This window comes from Psammomys obesus, unplaced genomic scaffold (genome assembly GCF_907164565.1).
Source record: "Psammomys obesus unplaced genomic scaffold, mPsaObe1.curated_primary_1811, whole genome shotgun sequence".
In the NCBI taxonomy this organism is placed as follows: domain Eukaryota; kingdom Metazoa; phylum Chordata; class Mammalia; order Rodentia; family Muridae; genus Psammomys; species Psammomys obesus.
The window spans coordinates 6,053,354-6,072,776 of NW_026596131.1; the positions used below are offsets into that span (position 1 = coordinate 6,053,354).

Below are 19,423 nucleotides of genomic sequence, written 5' to 3' on the forward strand. Positions count from 1 at the left end.
ATATTATAACTATCATCCTGAAGCATAAAAAAACTTTTCTTCATAAAAATTTTAAATCATTTTATGTCTGATCCTATTTTTACACTTTCATGCAAAGTAATTATTTAAATAACATTTTCAATATCTCATTAAGGTTATACACCATCAATGCCTTCAGGATTTTTTTTTATAATTATATCTTTACAATTTCCAACATGATGAAAATATGAAAATTAATAAAAATGTTTTTAGTTATATTGCAAACATTGTAAGGAACATAGCATAACATCAAAACTGTATATACTCCTGAATGTATGCTAAATATATGCCAAAAGAGGAATTCAGAAAAGGGGTAATTTTGCTATGCTCAGTGTTTGAAAAGGCAAGCATTCAATTGTAATGCTATCCTGAAAGAGTTCAAAATAACCCTTTTCGTCAGGATCAACAGTTGTTAATGCTGAAATGCTTAATACTAAGGTGTCAATAACCTGGGCTTGAAATGAAAAAATCATCAGCTCTGAAGAAGCTTAACATATCTATGCTGCACTGATACATTAACTACACATGGAATGGCTTCTGAAGAATCATCTAATTGTTCTTAAATTTTAATTTCTCGTCTGTAAAATGGTGTCAATCACATGTATTGAAAGAATTGTTACAGTAATGAGATATCGATATACCACAGTATTTGTCCATATGGATCAGACTGTCTGTAAAAAAGAAGAGCTCCAAATGTGACAGTTTTATCTCCCATTAAACTACCTGGAAGTTGGTAAGAATTCTCTCCACATAGGCCTTCTCTCTTAACAAGCAAGAAACAATTTTTATAAGAAGTAATGCTCAGACGCCGCACCTCTAATTAAAAACGTTTCCAGCCTCAGAGAACTTAAGAAACAGTGATCATGGAGCCAGAACTGCTGCAATACAAAGTAGTTAGTTTTCCAAAGAGGAATTTATCAACACCAAGAGTGGACCTCTGGCTAGCTGAGCTGATGATGTCAGGAAACCTAACAGCCCATGTCAAACAATAGAGTCAAACAAATATACAGTGGTCCCCATTCCTTAAAAGGTCACTACAGCTAAAGTGGTACACGGCCATTTATTAACTGATTCTGTGAATTATGCAAATAGTTTTACCTCGTGTGGTGGTAGCTGATGCTCCTTCTAGGTTCCTGAAGACTTCATTCAGACTTGACATGGACACTTCATAATTAATCAAGCCCTGGCCAGGATATCTATCGAGATCACTGAAGAAGTCTAAGTCAACAGAAAGAATATATAAACTTTCAAAGTAACATAAACATACTAAGCCTAGTAAATTAATGTTTGTCTTAAATATTATATTTAATGTTGTTCAGAAATTTCACATCTTTGTTATATAATCATAATTTAAAGGAAAAAAAGCACTCTGTCAGAAATTATTATGCCAAATTCATCTTCAAGGTGTCTGACTGTATCTTATATTCTTAGATTCTAATTTTCCTATGGACTCCTCTGAGGATGTATGAGCAGTCATAAAGACCATAGTCTTTTTGCCACCATAAAACAAACCCATGTAAGTCCCTACCCATTTCTGGGCCTCTTTTTGCACGTGTGTGACACTTACAACTGCTCCTTCCAAGGCTGCCCCCTTTCAAGTGTGCTCTGAATTTTATCCTCCAAGGGCTTCCCAAAGCGGTCTCCTCTCTCTTCCTTCGTTATCTTCTCATGTACCTGCTGTGTCAAGTAGAAGGCTACCGTGTCCCCCAAAGCCAAAAAATATCTTTCTCCCATCACTATCTGTATACACATTTGTCTCCAAAGACTTGTCAACATTTGACCTGCCACATCTCACAAAAACCTGAGGTCCATATAGAAGATGCTCTCTTGTAGGTTACACAGGCCCTCATATCTTAAATTTAATGAGCAAGCCTTTATTTCTCTTTTATTATGTTTAAACATAATATTTTCACTTAGTCTTTGGAAATTGTTACATATGTATACAATATGTTTCCATATTCAGCCCCACTCTTCCCTCCAGCCTCTCCTGGATCCCCGTGGCCCTGCCACATCCCCTTTCTAACTTCATTGAATTGTTCTTTTTGTTGTTGTTGTTACTCCCTGTGCCTTTCTTCATCTTTCTTCTTTTCTTTTGATCTTTAATAAAGCAATTTACTTGGGCTATGGACACAGCTCCGGGGAAAAAGTTTACTAATCACGTCTCACGTCTCATGTAGGACTTTCAGCTCCTACATCCTTCCTGATTTCTCCTTTGCTTTCTCTCAGAGTTTCAGATCCTTAAAAAAAATAAATAAAAGTTCTTGTTCCACCCACACACAAATTCAGTTCCTAACCCATGCAGAAGTTCCTCAAATTCATGCCTCATTTTGTCCCTTGAGCTCCAGTGTCCTATGTGTAGCTATATACTGGAGCTTTCTTTTGTCAAAAGGCATTCCCCAGTTAAATTCTAAAATAGAGCACTAATATTTTCTTCTTACTATGATCTAACTACTCTATGCACTACCTTATGATAAATATCGTTGTCTTCCATTCACTAATAGAAGACAAAATCTACAAGTCACATTCTGTATGCATTCCGTGAGATAGACCTTTCAGCTTTATGATAAAGTATTTTTTTAAAAGAGATCTACTCTCTGCCATCTTTACTAGTACCATGGTAGACCAGAGGTCCTTCTAAGCCTCAAAATTAGCTCCATAGCTAGTCTCTTATGGACTGCTTGTTCACTTATATCTGGAGTAACCTTCTATATGCCAACGATGGAAGTAGAGGCCGCACATTAGCTCCCTCCAGATTAATATCTTTTAGTGGTTTCTCAATGTGCTTAGAATAAAAATCAATGTCAATAATCAAATATTAAAAGCCCCTTCAGCTCCAGGAGCCGTTCATCTACCCTACAGCTTTATACATTCCTACCCACACTCTGCTCACTCTCTTAATTTCCTTCAAACACACACTTTGCTTTCTAACCGGACTGCATTTGATTTTATGGTCTTTGACCCTACTCTATATAAACACTGGCACCAGAGTGCCTGGCCAGTATGCATAAATAAGCCCTACCATCACACACACAAACACACAGAGAGAGAGAGGGACGAACACAAGCGTGCGTCTAAAAACAATCCTCACTCTAATTCATGTGGCCTTGTTTATTATGTTTCCAAACAGTTATAGTTCAATTCCCTCCACCCTTGTATAGTTGTGTATAGGCTCCATGAGAATAGAGGCTTGCACATAGTATTTAATGCTATGCTTCTAGTATAAAGCAGCATTTTTAATATAATGGATTTGCAAGATCAAAATGCTGATTAATCATCTCTTTCCTGGGAAATATACGGATGCTAACATGAGCTTCGAAAAGATTCCAAAATCCCACCTTTCTGCATGGGTTGGGTTATTGACCAATATCTCTACAGAGAGTAACTAGGTAAGTAAGACTGTAGTGAACAGTGTGTTTTCTAGGATATGTGCATAGAATTCAAGGGACTTGGCATTCCACGTCCCAGTATGGACATAGACACACCACTGGATTAGCAGAAGCCTGGGTCTCTTTAAAATGCCTGCTGTGGGCTAGAGCATCAACATCAGTATCTGACTAAGCGGTACCAGCATATAATTGCCCATCACCTTCCTCTGACCAAGAAGGTGGGCCACTTGTTCCTTGGGGGATTTTAGTCCAAGAAAAGAACAGCATAATATAGAATACCACATTCCATAATCCTTCAAGAATAAAGAGAGCAGATATATTTGGGAATAGAACTAAGAGCTAAATTTCTCCGTGTTCACCCAGTGAGACTAAATACATAAGCTATGTTTTTTCCTTGAAAAATAAATGCACATACAAATAAAATGAAAATACAAAAATACTTGCAGCAGAGACCTTCTTATCACAACCTCATCTCCACTGTACTCATCAGACTCAATAAAATCTGCCTACAAGAACATCTACCCGAATAAGATTATTTTTACTGAGCTTAGGTGTATGCTAAGTTAATGTTCAAAGCAAGCCAAAGGAGTTAACAGTTAATATTCCTGGGGATGTCTCTTATGATGGACAGGTGAAGTGAGTTAAGCAGTTTCTTCACAATTCTCCAGTGCTGTCACTGTGAGAACACTGCCTCTCATTTTCCCCCAATGATGCTACACTTCAATCGCCCACCATGGCAACCTGCTCAATGATGCAAGCTTTCTTAGGTTTTTCTCCGTCTTCTTTTCATGTCTCTTCCCTATTGGTACTTCCATTGATCAATTACCAAGTTAATACAGTGCACTCAAATCATCATCCTAATTTTTTGTTGAATGATAAAGGCTAAGACAAAATTTAGACCCATTAAATAACAAAAATTATTGACAACATTCAATTTTTTTCTGTAATTTTATTCCATCATAGTCATATATCTTACCTGGAAACTTGCTTGTCTTTTCCAATGGCAAAATGTACACAAGCTTTTTTTTGGTTTTTGCTTTTAATTTAGCATCAGGGATGTGATGATTGATGAAGGATGTTAACTGCTCTGAATCACATGTTTCGTTCACAAACAAGCTAATATTTTTAAAAAGACAAATAAATTATATTTTTGTATTGCTGACACCCTAAAAAGTTGTTTGAATGTTACTTTTCTTAGCTTTTATGAAACAAGCAAAATGAATAATAATAACAATAATACGCCAGCTTGAAAATCTTGTCATCTATACACAGAATATGTACAAACTCAAAACAACTACAAATACACAAACCCATGCTCAGAGTGGCGCTGGTGGTATAGAGCTGGGCATGGCTGCCTTCCAATTACATGGTCATTGTAGTTAGTGTTGAGTGTGTAGTATAAACATGAGCAGACAAAGAGGAAGGCGTCAAACAAGAGACTCCATAGGGGAGGTAGCTAGCACACCTAGCAGTGAAGTATCAGAAATTAGTGTACTATCAGAACATTCTTGGTTTGCTTTTCGGTGGAGATTTTTGTCTTTTAGAATTCCTTGTAGCCTACACTCAGGTTTCTTTTTAAACACCATTGTCACAACTCTTTGGAACTATATTCACTCCTTACTCATACAGGTTTCTGTTAGAATTGCCTTGGTTTCTTTTTTTTAATTTTATTTATGTATTTATAAATTACAATTTATTCACTTTGTATCCCCGTTGCAGCTCCCTCCCTCATCTCTCCTTCTAGTCCTACCCACCCTTCCTCTTCTCCCCCTATGCCTTTTCCCTAGTTCTCTGATAGGAGAGTACCTCTTCCCCTTCTTTCTAACCCTAGCTTATCAGGTCTCATCAGGGCTGGCTGCATCATCTTCCTCTGTGGCCTGGCAAGGTTGCACCCCTCCCCCAGGGGGTTATCAAAGAGCCAGCCACTCAGTTCACCCCTGTACCCCTTACTAGGGAATCCACTTGGAAACTGAGCAGTCAATGGGCTTTCTTTGAACAGGGGTTCTAGGTCCTTTTCATGCATGGTCCTTAGTTGGAGTATCAGTCTCTGCAGGACCAACTGGCCCAGGTATTTTGGCTCTGTCATTCTACTTGTGGAGTTCCCGTCCCTTCCAGGTCTTTCATCTCCCCCTTCTTCCATTAGGATTCCTGAAGTCTGCCCAAAATTTGGCTATGAGTCTCAGTATCTCCTTTCATATTTCAGAAATCCTCTGTGGAAGGCTCCTCTCTTTTTCCTTGTCTTCTCCTACTTCCGATGTCTATCCTGTTTGCCCTTCTGAATGAGATTTAAGCATCTTCCCTAGGGTCCTCTTTGTTGTTTAGCTTCATTAGGGCTATAGATTTTAGCATGGTTAGCCTATATTATATGGCTAATATCCATTTGTAAGTGCTTATGTATCATATGTGTCTTTCTGCTTCTGGGTTACCTCACTCAGGATGATCTTTTCTAGTTCCATCCATTTGCCTGCAAATTTCATGATTTCCTTGTTTTTAATTGCTGAGTAGTATTCCATTGTGTAAATGTATCACATTTTCTGTATCCATTCCTCTGTTGAGGAACATCTAGGTTGTTTCTAGATTCTGGCTATTACAAATAAAGCTGCTATTGACATAGTTGAGCAAATGTCCTTATTGAATGGTAGTCCTTATTAAATGGGTTAGGTTTATAATGTAGAAATTTTTGCAATAGTTAGTATTACTATGGGTTACAGGAAGCCAGAAAAACAGGCAAATTATTTACTCAACAGTTCTCAGTCCATTTTGTCAGAAAAAAAAAGCTTGAGACCTATTCTCAGAAATGTGCACCTCTAGTGAACGACTAGGAAAGCATATATATTGGGCTGGAAAGATGTCTCGGTGGTTAGCAGCACTTGATACTCTCCAGATGACCAGAGTTCCGTTCCTGGTACCCCAGTGGCTCACAACTGCCTATATCTATCTCCAGGGTGCCCATTGTCTTCCTCTGACCTCCACAAGCACTGCCATTCATATCTAAAATCCTCTGAAAATCATCTGTTTAGTCTTTTCTCAAAAAAATCTTTACCTTAAGTGATATCCAAAACCCCATTTTCTCTTCAGAAACACAGAAGAACCTGTGCATTTCAGACTCCCATTGGAGATGATCACTTTTCTGTCTGAGTAACAAGAAGCAAGAATATTAGCAGTCATTTCTTTTTACTCTAGCAAATAAACATGAGAAATGAAGGCTCAGAATTCCAAAGGAATGCTCTAGGAGGCATAAATGATCCTGCTGGACATTTGAAATTTTGAATCACATCTTAAAAGTGCTGCAATTGGCACTCCCAGCACTAAAGCTTCCTCCCACACTTCCAAATAAAAAAAATAGATAGATAGGTAGATAGATAGATAGATAGATAGATAGATAGATAGATAGATAGATAGATAGGATGTGCCACCATTCCTGGACTATATGTGTGTGTATATATATATAAAAAATATGTACATATATGTTCTATATAAAAATAAATATATAACTATATTATATATAAATAAATAATACTCATTTCTTAATTATTTTTTTTAAAAAAAGGAAAACTAGGTATCACTTCAAGTTACATATGAGTATATTATTTATCTGGATGATAAGGAACAGGTAGCTATTTATCAAACAAACATATATTCAATATTTGGGAATTTAGTAAACATACAAATGATCTGGAAAAAGTCATCACAAGTTTTCTCTACTGGCCACAATCCAACAAATGTGCAGCCAGTGAGGAGCTCCAGGACAGGAATGGATTCCTGTAACCTATAGACTGCTTTGGGGTTGAGATAATGAGAACAGGGTTCTTACTATAGGAATAAACATCGCATGCAAATTCCCCACAGTTTTCAACATAATACCAATTTACAATTATCAGTTACCAGCAAAGAGGTCTGCCTCATCCATGAACTGAGTACTGAAGAGGATCACACGGTTAGCCCTGCGTTGCTTCAGGAAACTCCACACTTGCTGCCTGGAAAAGGGATCTAGTCCCACAGTAGGTTCATCTAAGAGCAAGATCTATAAAGGATAAAGATACTCAAAATAGGACCCCTCCAAGTTAACTATGTCCACACAGTAGCATGAAGAATAAGAAAAACACAGCCAGTAAACATAGCTGTAGTATAACTTTGTGTAATAAGCTCAGCTTATTTCCTGGCACACTAAGTGTAGTGTGATACATCAAAGCTCGGTCACCATTAGTGGTAAAGAGCATGACTTGTTGACAATCTCCTTTCTTGCCATGCAAAATCTTACTTACCCGGGGATCACCTAACACGGCAATCCCAAAGGTGAGCTTTCTTCTCTGTCCTTCACTTAAATGTTCAGCGAGGTTATCCTGAATGTTTTGCATGTCCAATTCCAGTACAATTTGTTGTACCTATACAAGAAATATACACAAAATGAGCCATACTTTACAAACTGCCCATTCAAGAAGGATTTCTTTGACTAACTTTCATTCATAAAGGTGGATAAATGGCTGAGAGAGTTCTGTGATCATGATGGAAACGTGCTAAATGGTGGGGAGCTGAGATAATGCAAACTCAAAGTCTACCTCTTGTTCTACTTCCTGTGGAGGAATCCCTTTTATTTTAGCAAAGAGGGTGAGGTTTTCCTTCACAGTGAGTGCATCAAACTGAACATTATGTTGAGGACAAACACCAATCATCTTGCTGATTTCCCTCAAGTCTTGCATTTCAGAGAGGTTTTTATTGTAGACTGTGACTAATCCTAAAAAGGAGAAGGTTAAAATATTTTAAGGTTAGCAAAGTAACATATTTCATTTATATTTGGGGATCTCATTCAACAAAATCATTCCATATGCTCATAAGTATATAAAATTATAATTTTGTTAACAATTGTTATCCTTAGCATTAAGTTCACAATACACAGCGTGTTTTCTCTGAGTAACACACAATGGGTTACAAGTGATTCCCCTGAAACCTGGGAAGTACACTCAAAACCATACAGTTTTAAAAAACAACTTTAAAAAAGATTATATCCATCAAGCCATAGAATTTAAAATGCAGGCATATATTTGCCCCATTCTCTTATCATATATCTTATTTTCTCATAATTTATTCATTATATATCCCGATTGACTCCCCCTCTATCAACTCCTCCCAGTCCCACCCTCCCTCCTTCTTCCCCCTTATTCCCTTTTCCTAGTCTACTGTTATGGGGAGTTCTCCTCCCTGCCATCTGACCCTAGCTTATCAAGTCTCATCAGAACTAAAAGACTCCCCACCATTCAACAAGGATATTTGCTCAACTATGTTCATAGCAGTTATATTTGTAAAAGCCAGAAGCTGGAAACAACCCAGATGTCCCTCAGCAGAGGAATGGATATAGAACTTGTGGCACATTTACAGCTATTAAAAACAAGGAAATCATTAAATTTGTAGGCAAATGGATGGAACTAGAAAAAATCATCCTGAGTGAGGTAACCCAAAAACAGAAAGATAGGCATGGTATACACTCATTTATAAGCCGTTATTAACCATATAATATAGGATAGACATACTAAAAGATACAGACCTAAAGAAGCTAAATACTAAGAAGGACCTTAAGAAGGATGCTTAAATCTCATTCAGAAGGGCAAACAGGATAGACAACAGAAGCGGTGGAAGAGAAGGAACAGATATCTTATCTTTGAAGTATTGTATTTTACTTACCCGCTGTTGGAACATATAATCCATTGAGGATGTTTAGTAATGACGATTTGCCAGCTCCACTGTGGCCCAGAATTGCCGTGATTTGACTATCATATATATCCAAGAACAAGCCTGTTTTTAGTGTGAGATATTCACATCATCAATAACAGAGTATTAGACAGGGCTAGTCCTACACAGTGAACAGGACAACTGAATTTCCTGATGAATTTAGCAATACTTTATATAACACACAATGTAAGAACTTTGGTAACTTAAACAATGCTACTGACACAATGACATTGGTAAAATACTGACAACAATATGGTAATAGTTTAGGATCTAGCAGAAGTCTGAAATGGGCTAAAGCATTTATAAAATAAAGATTAATAAATTACCTTCCAAATTAATAATCTTTTTTAAAAAGATGAATTGCTTAAAAACAATGTCATGCTGGGTGTGGTGGAATACGACTTTAATCACAGCATTTAGGGGGCAGAGAAGACAGGAGACTCTCTATAAGTCTGAGGCCAACCTGGTCTATGTACAGATTCCAGGACATCCATGGCTACATAGAGAGACCTTGTCTCAAACAAAACAAAACAAAACAAAAAACCAAAACATACTAAGACCACAATTTTGCACAATTAAAAATATATATTAGCAACTTTTATATTTGGGGCTTGTTCTTGTTTTGAGAAAACATGTAGCTGTGTAGCCCTAACTGGCCTGGAATATTTGTTGCTTTTAAATAAAAATATTATAGCATGGCCCAGTGAGATGGCTCAGTAGATTCCTCTTGCTGAGGAAGCCTGACAACCTGAATTTTACCTCCAAAATCAATGTAAAAGTGGAGGAGAGAACCAAGTCCAGAAAGTTAACCTCTCACCTGCACATAAGTACTATGGCCCATCGGCCCTCTCCACAAACACATCATGTACATGAGCACACACACACCCTAATAAATTAAGAAATCAATTGAATACAATAAAATAATGATACATTGCATTTTCGAAAGCAAGAAGAAAGTGGCATTGACCACGCTGGAACTGATTCTTATCACATCAATAATTAAATATAAAAAGTTGGTTCCCTAGTAGGGGTTTTCTCTGGCATGAAATCAGTGGCTGGCTCTCTGATCACCTTCCCCGGAAGGCCACAGAGGAAGACAATTCAGCCATTTCTGATGAGACCTGATAGGCTAGGATTAGACAGAAGGGGAGGAGAAACTCCTCTATCAGTGGACTAGGGAAGAGGGATAGGGGGAGAAGAGGGAGGGAGGGTGGGATTAGGAGGAGAAGAGGGAGGGGAACACAACCAGGATACAAAGTGAATAAATTGTAATAAATAATAATAAGTCAGTTTTCTCATCAGCAAAGTTAAGAGAAAGTATTAAGACATTCATAAAATTAAATATGAAAATTTTCACATAAAGTTCTTAGCATAGTTCCCAACACACACTAATTGTTTAATAAATTAACTGTCCCTGCCATTTAATTGTGTATAGCTCATGAGTTTTTGTGACTTAAGGTAAGTGATTTAAAATATGAATCAGGATCTTTAAAATATGTTGTTTTTGTTTTTGTTTCTGTTTTTTTTTTTTTTTTTTTTTTTGCGATCTTGCTCCTATAAACTCATCTTCAGGAGACGATAATCTTTACAGAGATTGAAAAAATATTCATTTTAGTATTTTCAGACAGTAAAGACTTAGAAATAAACTAAATGTGTAGATGCACTTGTCCTGTTCTTCCGACAGTGCAATATTATTTAGAGATTGTAAAAGCAAGTTCTCAGAGGTGAACCAGAGTAGCCACAAGGGCCAGCTGCAAGAAGAGAAGTCCTAGAGAGGGCACTCCCTCCTGGCCTGGCTTTCCAAAGAGTAATTCCACGTAGAAAATCTCCAGATGGAACATTTGTACACTTTTTTAAATGTCTTGAGATGCAACACTTTAATTTTTTATAGTACTACTACTTCTGAAAATGAAAGAAAAATTTGAAGACATTCTGATAAGTGCCAAGGTAGTTCATAATGTGCTCTGGGATTTTTAATTAAATGTAAAATTACTTCAGTATATCCTGTGCCAAACTTAAAGAAGAAAATGGCAGATTTGGATGATATTTAATGAAAAGAATTAAAAGAAAATAAAGTTTTTCACATATGCACTAAATCCTCAAAGACCCAATCTCACTAAAATAAATAATATTGAGCTAAGTGGTGCCCAGTTGTTAGGAAACAAACACAATGTAAACAGAATGGACAGAGAACTCGCAATCTTTAGTAGGGTTTATGATCCATTGGTTTTAGCTTTTTAAGACTTGGACTTCTGTCAAACTCATGTCTGATTTTATTTTCTTATATGTTCATTTTAGGCAGGGTCTCATTGTGTGGCCCTGGCTGTCCCAGAACTCCCAATGAAGCTGGCCTTCAACTCATAGAGATCCTTTCGCCTCTGCCTCCCAAATACTGGGATTAAAAATGTGTACTAACCAAAGGACACATCATTTGGACAAAGCTGCAGCCTATATAATGGAAAAAGATTTTTTTACCAATTCCACAACCAAAAACCCAAATATATAAAGATCAGGTGGGGAAGGGAGATAAGGTTAAGGGAAAGAAAGCAGGGAAAGACAAATTGAATGATGGGCCCTTGCAGTGGAAACTTCCTAAAATACATGAAGGCAATCTTAATGAAGTCCCCAGACAATGAGGAAGAAGGAGTCCTGACTGGCTCTCTTTTGTCACCAAACCAAGCTTCCATTACTGGGGCTGGGTTACATCCAATTGAATTGTTGGCCAATGGGGTCCCATTGAAATCTACAAACAACACAGACTGTTGCCAACACTATAAGTTTCTCTCCACAAACAGACAAGACGCCATTGCTGAAGACAACACCAATGTTGAACATGAAGAGATCAAGCTGGTACCTACATAAAACTTTCGCCGCTATGTTCTAATGTCTTTGATATTGGAATATACTCTGCAGTCTAACAAAAGGGAAATAGAAACACCAACCCAACCACAAAACTTTGATCTACAATCTCCCCTTCCTGCAAAATGTGCTATGGCAATGGTGGTACAAAGCTTGTGGGAGAACCAGACTAGGTAGTCCGAAGACCTAGAGTTAAAACAAATAATACTAGCCAAAAAAAAAGAAAAAAGAAAATTTAAAATAAAATGGCTCCTAATGATATTCTTCTATAGTCATAGATCATGCCTTATCCAGCCATCACCAGAAAAGTTTATTGTTGTTTTCTTTTTTTTTCCTGCAGCATATGGGAACAATTATAGAGACACTCAAACATACATTATGCAGAGAGAGACCTTGGAACACACAGCTCTAAATGAGATGTCTATCAAATCCTTCTGCTCATGGCTCAACAAATACTGCAGAATAGAGGAGGTGGAAAGAGTTCACAAGCCAAAGTGGATGGAGGACACCAAGAGAATAAGACCCTCTAAAAACTGAGCAAAGATCATATGAACTCATAGAGACTGAGCAGCAAACACAGATCCAACACGGGTCAGTGTGTATTACAATACACTCTGTGTATATAATTATATCTTTCAGCTTTTTTTTTTTATCTCCTGAGTATGTGAATGAGTTGAGTTCTGATTCTAGTGACTTTCCTTGGAGAGTTTTTATCTTCTGTTGGTCTGGCTTTTCCAATTTCAATGTGATTTTTTTCTTATCTTCTTATATTTTATTTTGTTATATTTTGTTTTTATCTCTTAGAAGCCTGTTCTTTTCTAGTGAGGACAGAAAGGGAGTGGATCCAGATGGAAATGGGAGTGGGGAGGAACTGGGAGAACTTGAGGGAAGTGAAAATATAGTCAGGATATATTATATGAGAAAAGAATCTATTTTTAATAAAATGGGCAGAAGAAAAATGTGTGATTATCACCACATTGAGCCTAGAAGTCATTTTTAATAAAAGTAGCTGAATCTCTAAAATGTGGCTGTTAACTGATGTTTGCTCAATATTAGATATATAAAAGTATATGTGTTAGAATATTTAGTATTATAACATGCCTAATCATACAAAATTAAAAATTAGTTTGTCATGAAATATTAATTTGTTAATTTAAGTCACTGTCAAAGGTTTTGGTTAATGTTTCAGTTCATTCATGCATCAATAAAAATGAGCTGTGTAAATTCCATGACTTATCTAAAAGTTTTTCCATATTCTAGCATTTTTTCCTGATGGTACAAATATAAATGTGTTTATGGTAACCATAGTAAAAAGCAAAATAAAGCTATGTTTTCCACAGTACTATATTTTTGTAAATTAATAAATCCATGAAATAGCTGGAAAGATTTTATAACAAATTCTGAATTATCATTAGTGTCCAGATGGTAGAGTTAGATCACTTGTAATCTTGCTTCTTTCTCTTGTTTTTTTTTTAATATTTGAGTCATTTATTATGACCTTGAAAAGCATTTTTTTCTTTTTTTTATAATATAACTTTTTTATTAGTAGTAGTAGTTACATTTTATTAACTCTGTATCCCCGCTGTATCCCGCTCCCTTATTCCCTCCCAATCCCACCCTCCCTCCCTCAGCTTCTCCCTGCCCCTTTCTAAGTCCCTGGATTGGGGAGGACCTCCTCCCCCTTTTTGTTGTTGTTGTTGTTGTTTTGGGGGTTTCGGTTTTGTGTTGTTTTGTTTTGTTTTTTGAAATATATTTACATTTTCATGCTGAATGTTCCCCAGGTTTTGGTGTTCATAATTAAGTCAAGTAAAAAAATGAAATATTTTTCTTTACCTTTCAATGCCTCCACTTTTCCAGACTTTCCTTTATATTCTTTTTTAATATTTCTTATTCTAAAACAATAAAGAGGTACTTTATTAGCCAACACACACAAGTGAAAAAAGCCTAGACAGGTAGATGAAGAACAAACACTTTATAGTAAAGAAAGTATGACATAACTTAACTGTTCATAGATGCAAATGATTATTTTCAATTAATCATTTCTCTGAAATAGAAAGTAGGCGATATTCTCCGCCTTTGGTCATTTTGACTCTGTCCTTTGACTTTAGCATCAAAGCAGTATGTTTAGTGAATGAGAAGAGTTAAAAGAAATTAAGTCTTATCAGACATTTCATTTAAGCCATTCTTTGCGTGAAATAATGCACATTGGCCTTACATGTCCTTTGTACCTAGCCTTTAATATTTTATTTTAGTAAAAAAAAAAAAAAGAAAGAAAGAAAAAGGAAAAAGAAAAACAAAACTCCCACTTAGAAGAAACTAATGTTTTCCATATTTTAGAGCAGAAAATAATCATTTGCATTTGGGGCAGACATTGTTGTTTCTCTGGAAATGTTAAAACTTATGCCCATATTGTCACAAAACATTCTCCTTGTGTGCCTTCTGTACATGCAATTACTCTGTCTTAAAAGAACATTCAGCCGGGTATGGAGGTACACGCCTGCAATCCCCAGCACCTGGGAGGTGGAGGAAAGAAGTTCAAGGTCATCTTTGACTCTTAGACATTACATGATTCCAACCTGAGCTGACCCTGTCTCAAAAAGTGAAGCAAAGCAAAAACAAAAGTGTTACTACAAACACAGAAGACAGAAGCGGGAAGCCTGACGTGGTAAGACAAGGGTAGAAATATAGAGCAGTTGTTCTCAGCCTTCCTAACGCTGAGACCTTTTAGTACAATTCCTCAGGTTGTGGTGACCTCCAACCACAAAACTGTTTTTATTGCTACTTCATAACTGTAATCTTACTATGGTTATGAATCATAACGTAAATAGCTGTGTTTTCTGATGGTCTTAGCCTACCCTGTGCAAGAGTTGGTAACAAAACGGTCGCGACCCACAAGTTGAGAACCACTGATATAGAGCCCCTCAAAGGGAATTTCCCCTCCAAGAAACATTTACGAGGAACAATTAGTGATTTGCAAGGAATGTGAGTGGTTCAAATTGATGCAGATAAAGACAAATGCGTCCCCTTCTACACTTGCCACAGACTCACAGATAGCTGTCGGGTAACAATTTTCGGCCTTTTATTCACATCAGCACAGCTACAAACGTGTTTACCTGATGGCTTCTTTTCCTTGGTATTCTGGGTCTACAGGCTCAAAATAATCGTCAGAAGGAAGCTCGGGGTCCATGACGCTCTCAGTGACCTCGTTTCTAATGGTTGCTTTTCGAAACCAAGATGTTGACTTCAAGCAAAACAGTAGAGAATAACGGCGCTCATCCCCATCTGATTAGTCAAGAGTGATAAATAACAGATCAACAAATAAAGATGCCTTGCTAACATGAAATATTTTGACCTTTCAAACATAATACAGTTTTTCCCTTCAAATTTACAATTATTCAGAAAAAAACTAATAAGCAATCAAAATTTAATATTGCACAAGTTAATATAATAGAACTTTCAACAAAATATAAATTAAATAATTGAAAAATATAATCTTAAAGATATTTATGAGAATAGGTGAAAACAAATATTTTTAGAAATACAATTATTAATATGGTACATAAAATAATAATACACATGTTTACAGTTATAGTATATAATTATACATATATAGTTACATATTTATATATTTAACTATAATTACATATAAATAAATATATACACATATATATATGGCTGACTATCTATATATAAATAGGTTGACCATACCAATATAATTGAACTTAATATTGAAATCTACAAATTCATATATAATTACATGAATAAAAAAACACATGAAGAAATTCTATTTTTTAAGATGAATATGACAATACTGTAAATTCTTATTGATATAAAATAATTTAAATATTATTTGTTGTTAAGGATATTCTTATATAAGCTGGAAATAATGGACCATAGGCAAAAAAATAAATACATAAAGTTATATAAGACAACACTCTTACCAAAGTGAGGGACTATTAAAATTAAATGAATGAATACAGTCATGCATAGGAATGAATATTTTGATTCTAATACATATAAAAAAAACTTTGGATTAATTTTTTGGTTGTGGGCAAGAGAAAGAAAATTAATTGCATAATCTATAAATTTGTAAATATAAACAGCATGAAAATGTGAGAACAGTAAATAACAAATATTAATTAGAAAATGTTTCCACAGTGTAATGGCCCAGTAATAGCTAAACCATAATAGCAACTAATTATTGTCCATTTTTTAAGTTTTCTTCTGAAACGCTTTTTACCTTTGCCTGTTTCCTCACTGCATATTATTCTCTGTCACTGGCTCCCTCTTTTGTACTACCTTGTCTTGCTGCCCACCTGCTTGTTACACTCATCTTCTTCCCAGGAGTCTGCCCCTACTCTCATGACTTTTGCATATTTTTCAGATTGTTTTGATATAAATTCTTACTATTACTCTTTCAAAACACTTTGAAGAACCACTTAAAGTTGACAAAACTTAATATAAAATTATATCTGAAAATAACTTGCATAATTATATTATTTTTAAATCAAAATAATTTTTCATAAATATTACTCACTGCCAAGTATAACTATATTCCTTCAGACTGAGGTTAGACATTTAGTCTCACTTCGGAGGCTATCTTAATATAATCTTAAGAAAAATTTTTCTACATAATCAATAACTGAAAGATCAGAGAAAAATTCACTAATACTTACAGGGCAAGACTCTATCAAGATACAAGGCCAAGACCAAGTAGATAAGACCATCGAAAGCCAATATGGAAAACGTCGCTATCATTACATATGATTCTCCTGAAGGGTCTGGAAATACTACACCATTCAAGTTATAATCCAGAAAGAAAATCTAAGATTCAGACAAATAATAATAATAAATTCCTAAACTCATAAACTGGCATAACACCAATGATTATTCGTTTACATGTTAGCTTTTTAAATAAATGTTTTAATAATAAAGGTGTAGTAAATAATATACAAGTGAATAGAGCTACTAGAAATGCAAGACTCCGCCAACATTTGAAAATAAACCAATACAGTTCTCCATAAAAGAGAATAAAGCATGGAGGGAAGATGTAATTAATCCAGTAGATCAAAGAAAAGCGCTTGAGTATCCATTCACAATACAAGAGATCTCTTCACACACTAAGAAGATGGTGTGTCTTCTTGAAAAACCATGATTAATAGCAAAATGCTGAAAGTCTTCCTTTGCTTGCATTTCTAGCCAGTGTAGCAGCAGAGGTCTAGAACTGTACAAGCCAGAGGGCTCGCAAGTGTCTGTAATTCCAGCCCCGGGAGATCTGATGCCCTCTTCCGGTCCTGGACCCATGCACACACATACACACACATACACATAAAATAAAAATGAATAATCCTTTCTCTAAAATCTCTTTTCGTCAAAGGAAACAATAAGCAAGGACAAAAGCTAGCAATAACTGAAAAAAAAAAAAAAAAAGACTGGTACACAAAAAATAAGAAAGTTATAAAGTAATAAAGAAAATACGGAAAACAGTAAAAATACACATAAAAGATGTGAATAGACAATTTGCAAAAGAAAAACATGAAAGATGCTAAATGAAAAGGGATACAATTTTGTCAAAAGCACAGAAAAAACTAATTAATGAACATAATAATAAATCATATCTTCATCAGAACGGATAGTATTTGAAAACTTAATAACAAATCTTGTTGAAAACTGAAAAAACTGAAATATTCTAGCATCATTTTTATAAAAGTAGAATGATGTAACCATTTTAGAAAAGTATTTAATTTAGTGACAGCCATGAGTATTAAGGCTTGTATGTTCTGGTCTTGTTATCCAACCCCTACCAATACACCAAAATGAACTGGTATACAGAAACGCATGAAAGAATATGGTAACAGCTTTATCAAAAAACCATCAAAGCCTGAAAATTTACTCTCATTTATCAAAAATAAAATAACGTGAGCACACAGTAAGATGGTAAATAACACTACGTTGTAGCTATGCCTGAGACCTAGCAAGGTAATACTGAGCAGAAAAAGTTAAATATTTTAAAATGTATATTGTATAATATCCCTTACATAAATTTAAAGACAGATGGAACAAGTGTTTATATTTCAAAACCTACATTTGGCCTATCATAAACGGCAAGGAAGTAATTTTAATAAAATGGTTATCTGATGAAGGATAGCGTTTAGAGAGGTGCTTCAGAACGGGCACAGGGCTCCACTTCTAAATAATTTCATAAGTACAGTGGAGGACTTTATAAAGTTTGTTGTACTGTGTACTTATATCTTCAAAGACCTTCACAATTGATTCACAGTTTATGCAACAAAATGTTTCAAACAGGTTCACACAAATTGTTTAATAAACTAGCAATTTTTATTTTAACTCTTTTATTTAATGGCAATTTTTTTATATAACGTAACAAATTTTGCATTGTAGTGGGAGAGTTACTCCAGTGAAAGCTTTTAGTTAAGACCAAACAGGACTATAAAGAGGAGTCAAGGATCAATAGTAACCTATGTTTTTACCTTAGCCAATCCAGAGGTGAAGGCAAAGGGGCTGCAGAAGCTCAGAATCCATTCCAGAGATGAGGGGAGCTGTTTATAAAGTACAGTGAACCCCACACACCCCCAAAGGAGGGTGAAGAGAAATATGATTAGATTGGTGAGGACAGTTTTCTGAAACAGAACAGCCATCAGGAAAGCTACAGCTATCTGAAAGAGAGAAGACATTAGCTGTTTGTTACAGGTAATCGCTTTTGATAATTATCAGAAAAACCAAGCTAACTACTTCATACAAAATATTATCAATGAAACAGTGAAAGGAGTGTAAAGTCACTGCTCTGTCCTCAATTTTATTTTATTTTTTTTAAGTAAGATCTTTACATGCCCTACCCATTTTCTTTTGTTATTATGGAAGAGATAAGGAAAGCTGAAGGCTGATTCAAGAATAGGGTAGAAAAACAATATTGGAGAAATAGAACAAAGCTAAATTAGTGTACTAAGGAAAATTATTCATCTACCTGACTTCTGTAGAAAACATACTAGAATTTGAGAAAAACACCAAAACTGCTCTTCAGAGAAGGAGAAAGGGATGGGTGAGAAGGAAAGGACAGAAAAACAAAAACTAAAGGGATTAGGAAGGGTGGTATGGGAAGATTGTCAAGAATAAATCAAACAGCAGAGGGTATCTGCCTCTATGGAAATGTCACAATGAATCCCACTAATTTGTTTAATAATGTGTGTTGATAATTATAAGTACTATTGAATCATATGACACTTTTTTAAAAATCCTTCAGAATTTTGAGAGTTGAAATGTTTAAGCTATTCCCTCTGTTCCCCTACATCCAATCCTCAAGTCTCATCCTCAGCTCTGCAGCAGAACACTTATGGCAGCCTTCCCTGCTTCCCCTCCCCCATCTCCTGTGGATCCCACAGATCTCCCTCTTCTAAACTTCCTCCCATCCCTTG

The 19,423-nt window shown here is 35.6% G+C and overlaps 1 protein-coding gene across 6 annotated transcripts in view; it reads right to left on the reverse strand.

The window, feature by feature from the left end:
- Positions 1-19,423, reverse strand: part of Abca6 (ATP binding cassette subfamily A member 6) — a 65,146-nt gene that overhangs the window by 31,758 nt on the left and 13,965 nt on the right. For 5 of the 6 annotated variants that reach the window (XM_055592523.1, XM_055592520.1, XM_055592521.1 and 2 more), the window contains 11 exons: positions 18,482-18,667; positions 16,667-16,814; positions 15,104-15,272; positions 13,824-13,882; positions 9,084-9,194; positions 7,964-8,139; positions 7,670-7,789; positions 7,290-7,428; positions 6,448-6,538; positions 4,381-4,520; positions 1,117-1,236 (listed from right to left, as the gene is read on the reverse strand). In XM_055592523.1, the coding sequence (XP_055448498.1) occupies positions 1,117-1,236; positions 4,381-4,520; positions 6,448-6,538; positions 7,290-7,428; positions 7,670-7,789; positions 7,964-8,139; positions 9,084-9,194; positions 13,824-13,882; positions 15,104-15,272; positions 16,667-16,814; positions 18,482-18,667 (1,459 nt within the window). The remainder of the gene's footprint in view (positions 1-1,116; positions 1,237-4,380; positions 4,521-6,447; positions 6,539-7,289; positions 7,429-7,669; positions 7,790-7,963; positions 8,140-9,083; positions 9,195-13,823; positions 13,883-15,103; positions 15,273-16,666; positions 16,815-18,481; positions 18,668-19,423) is intronic. The other variant, XM_055592524.1, reaches the window with a different exon arrangement.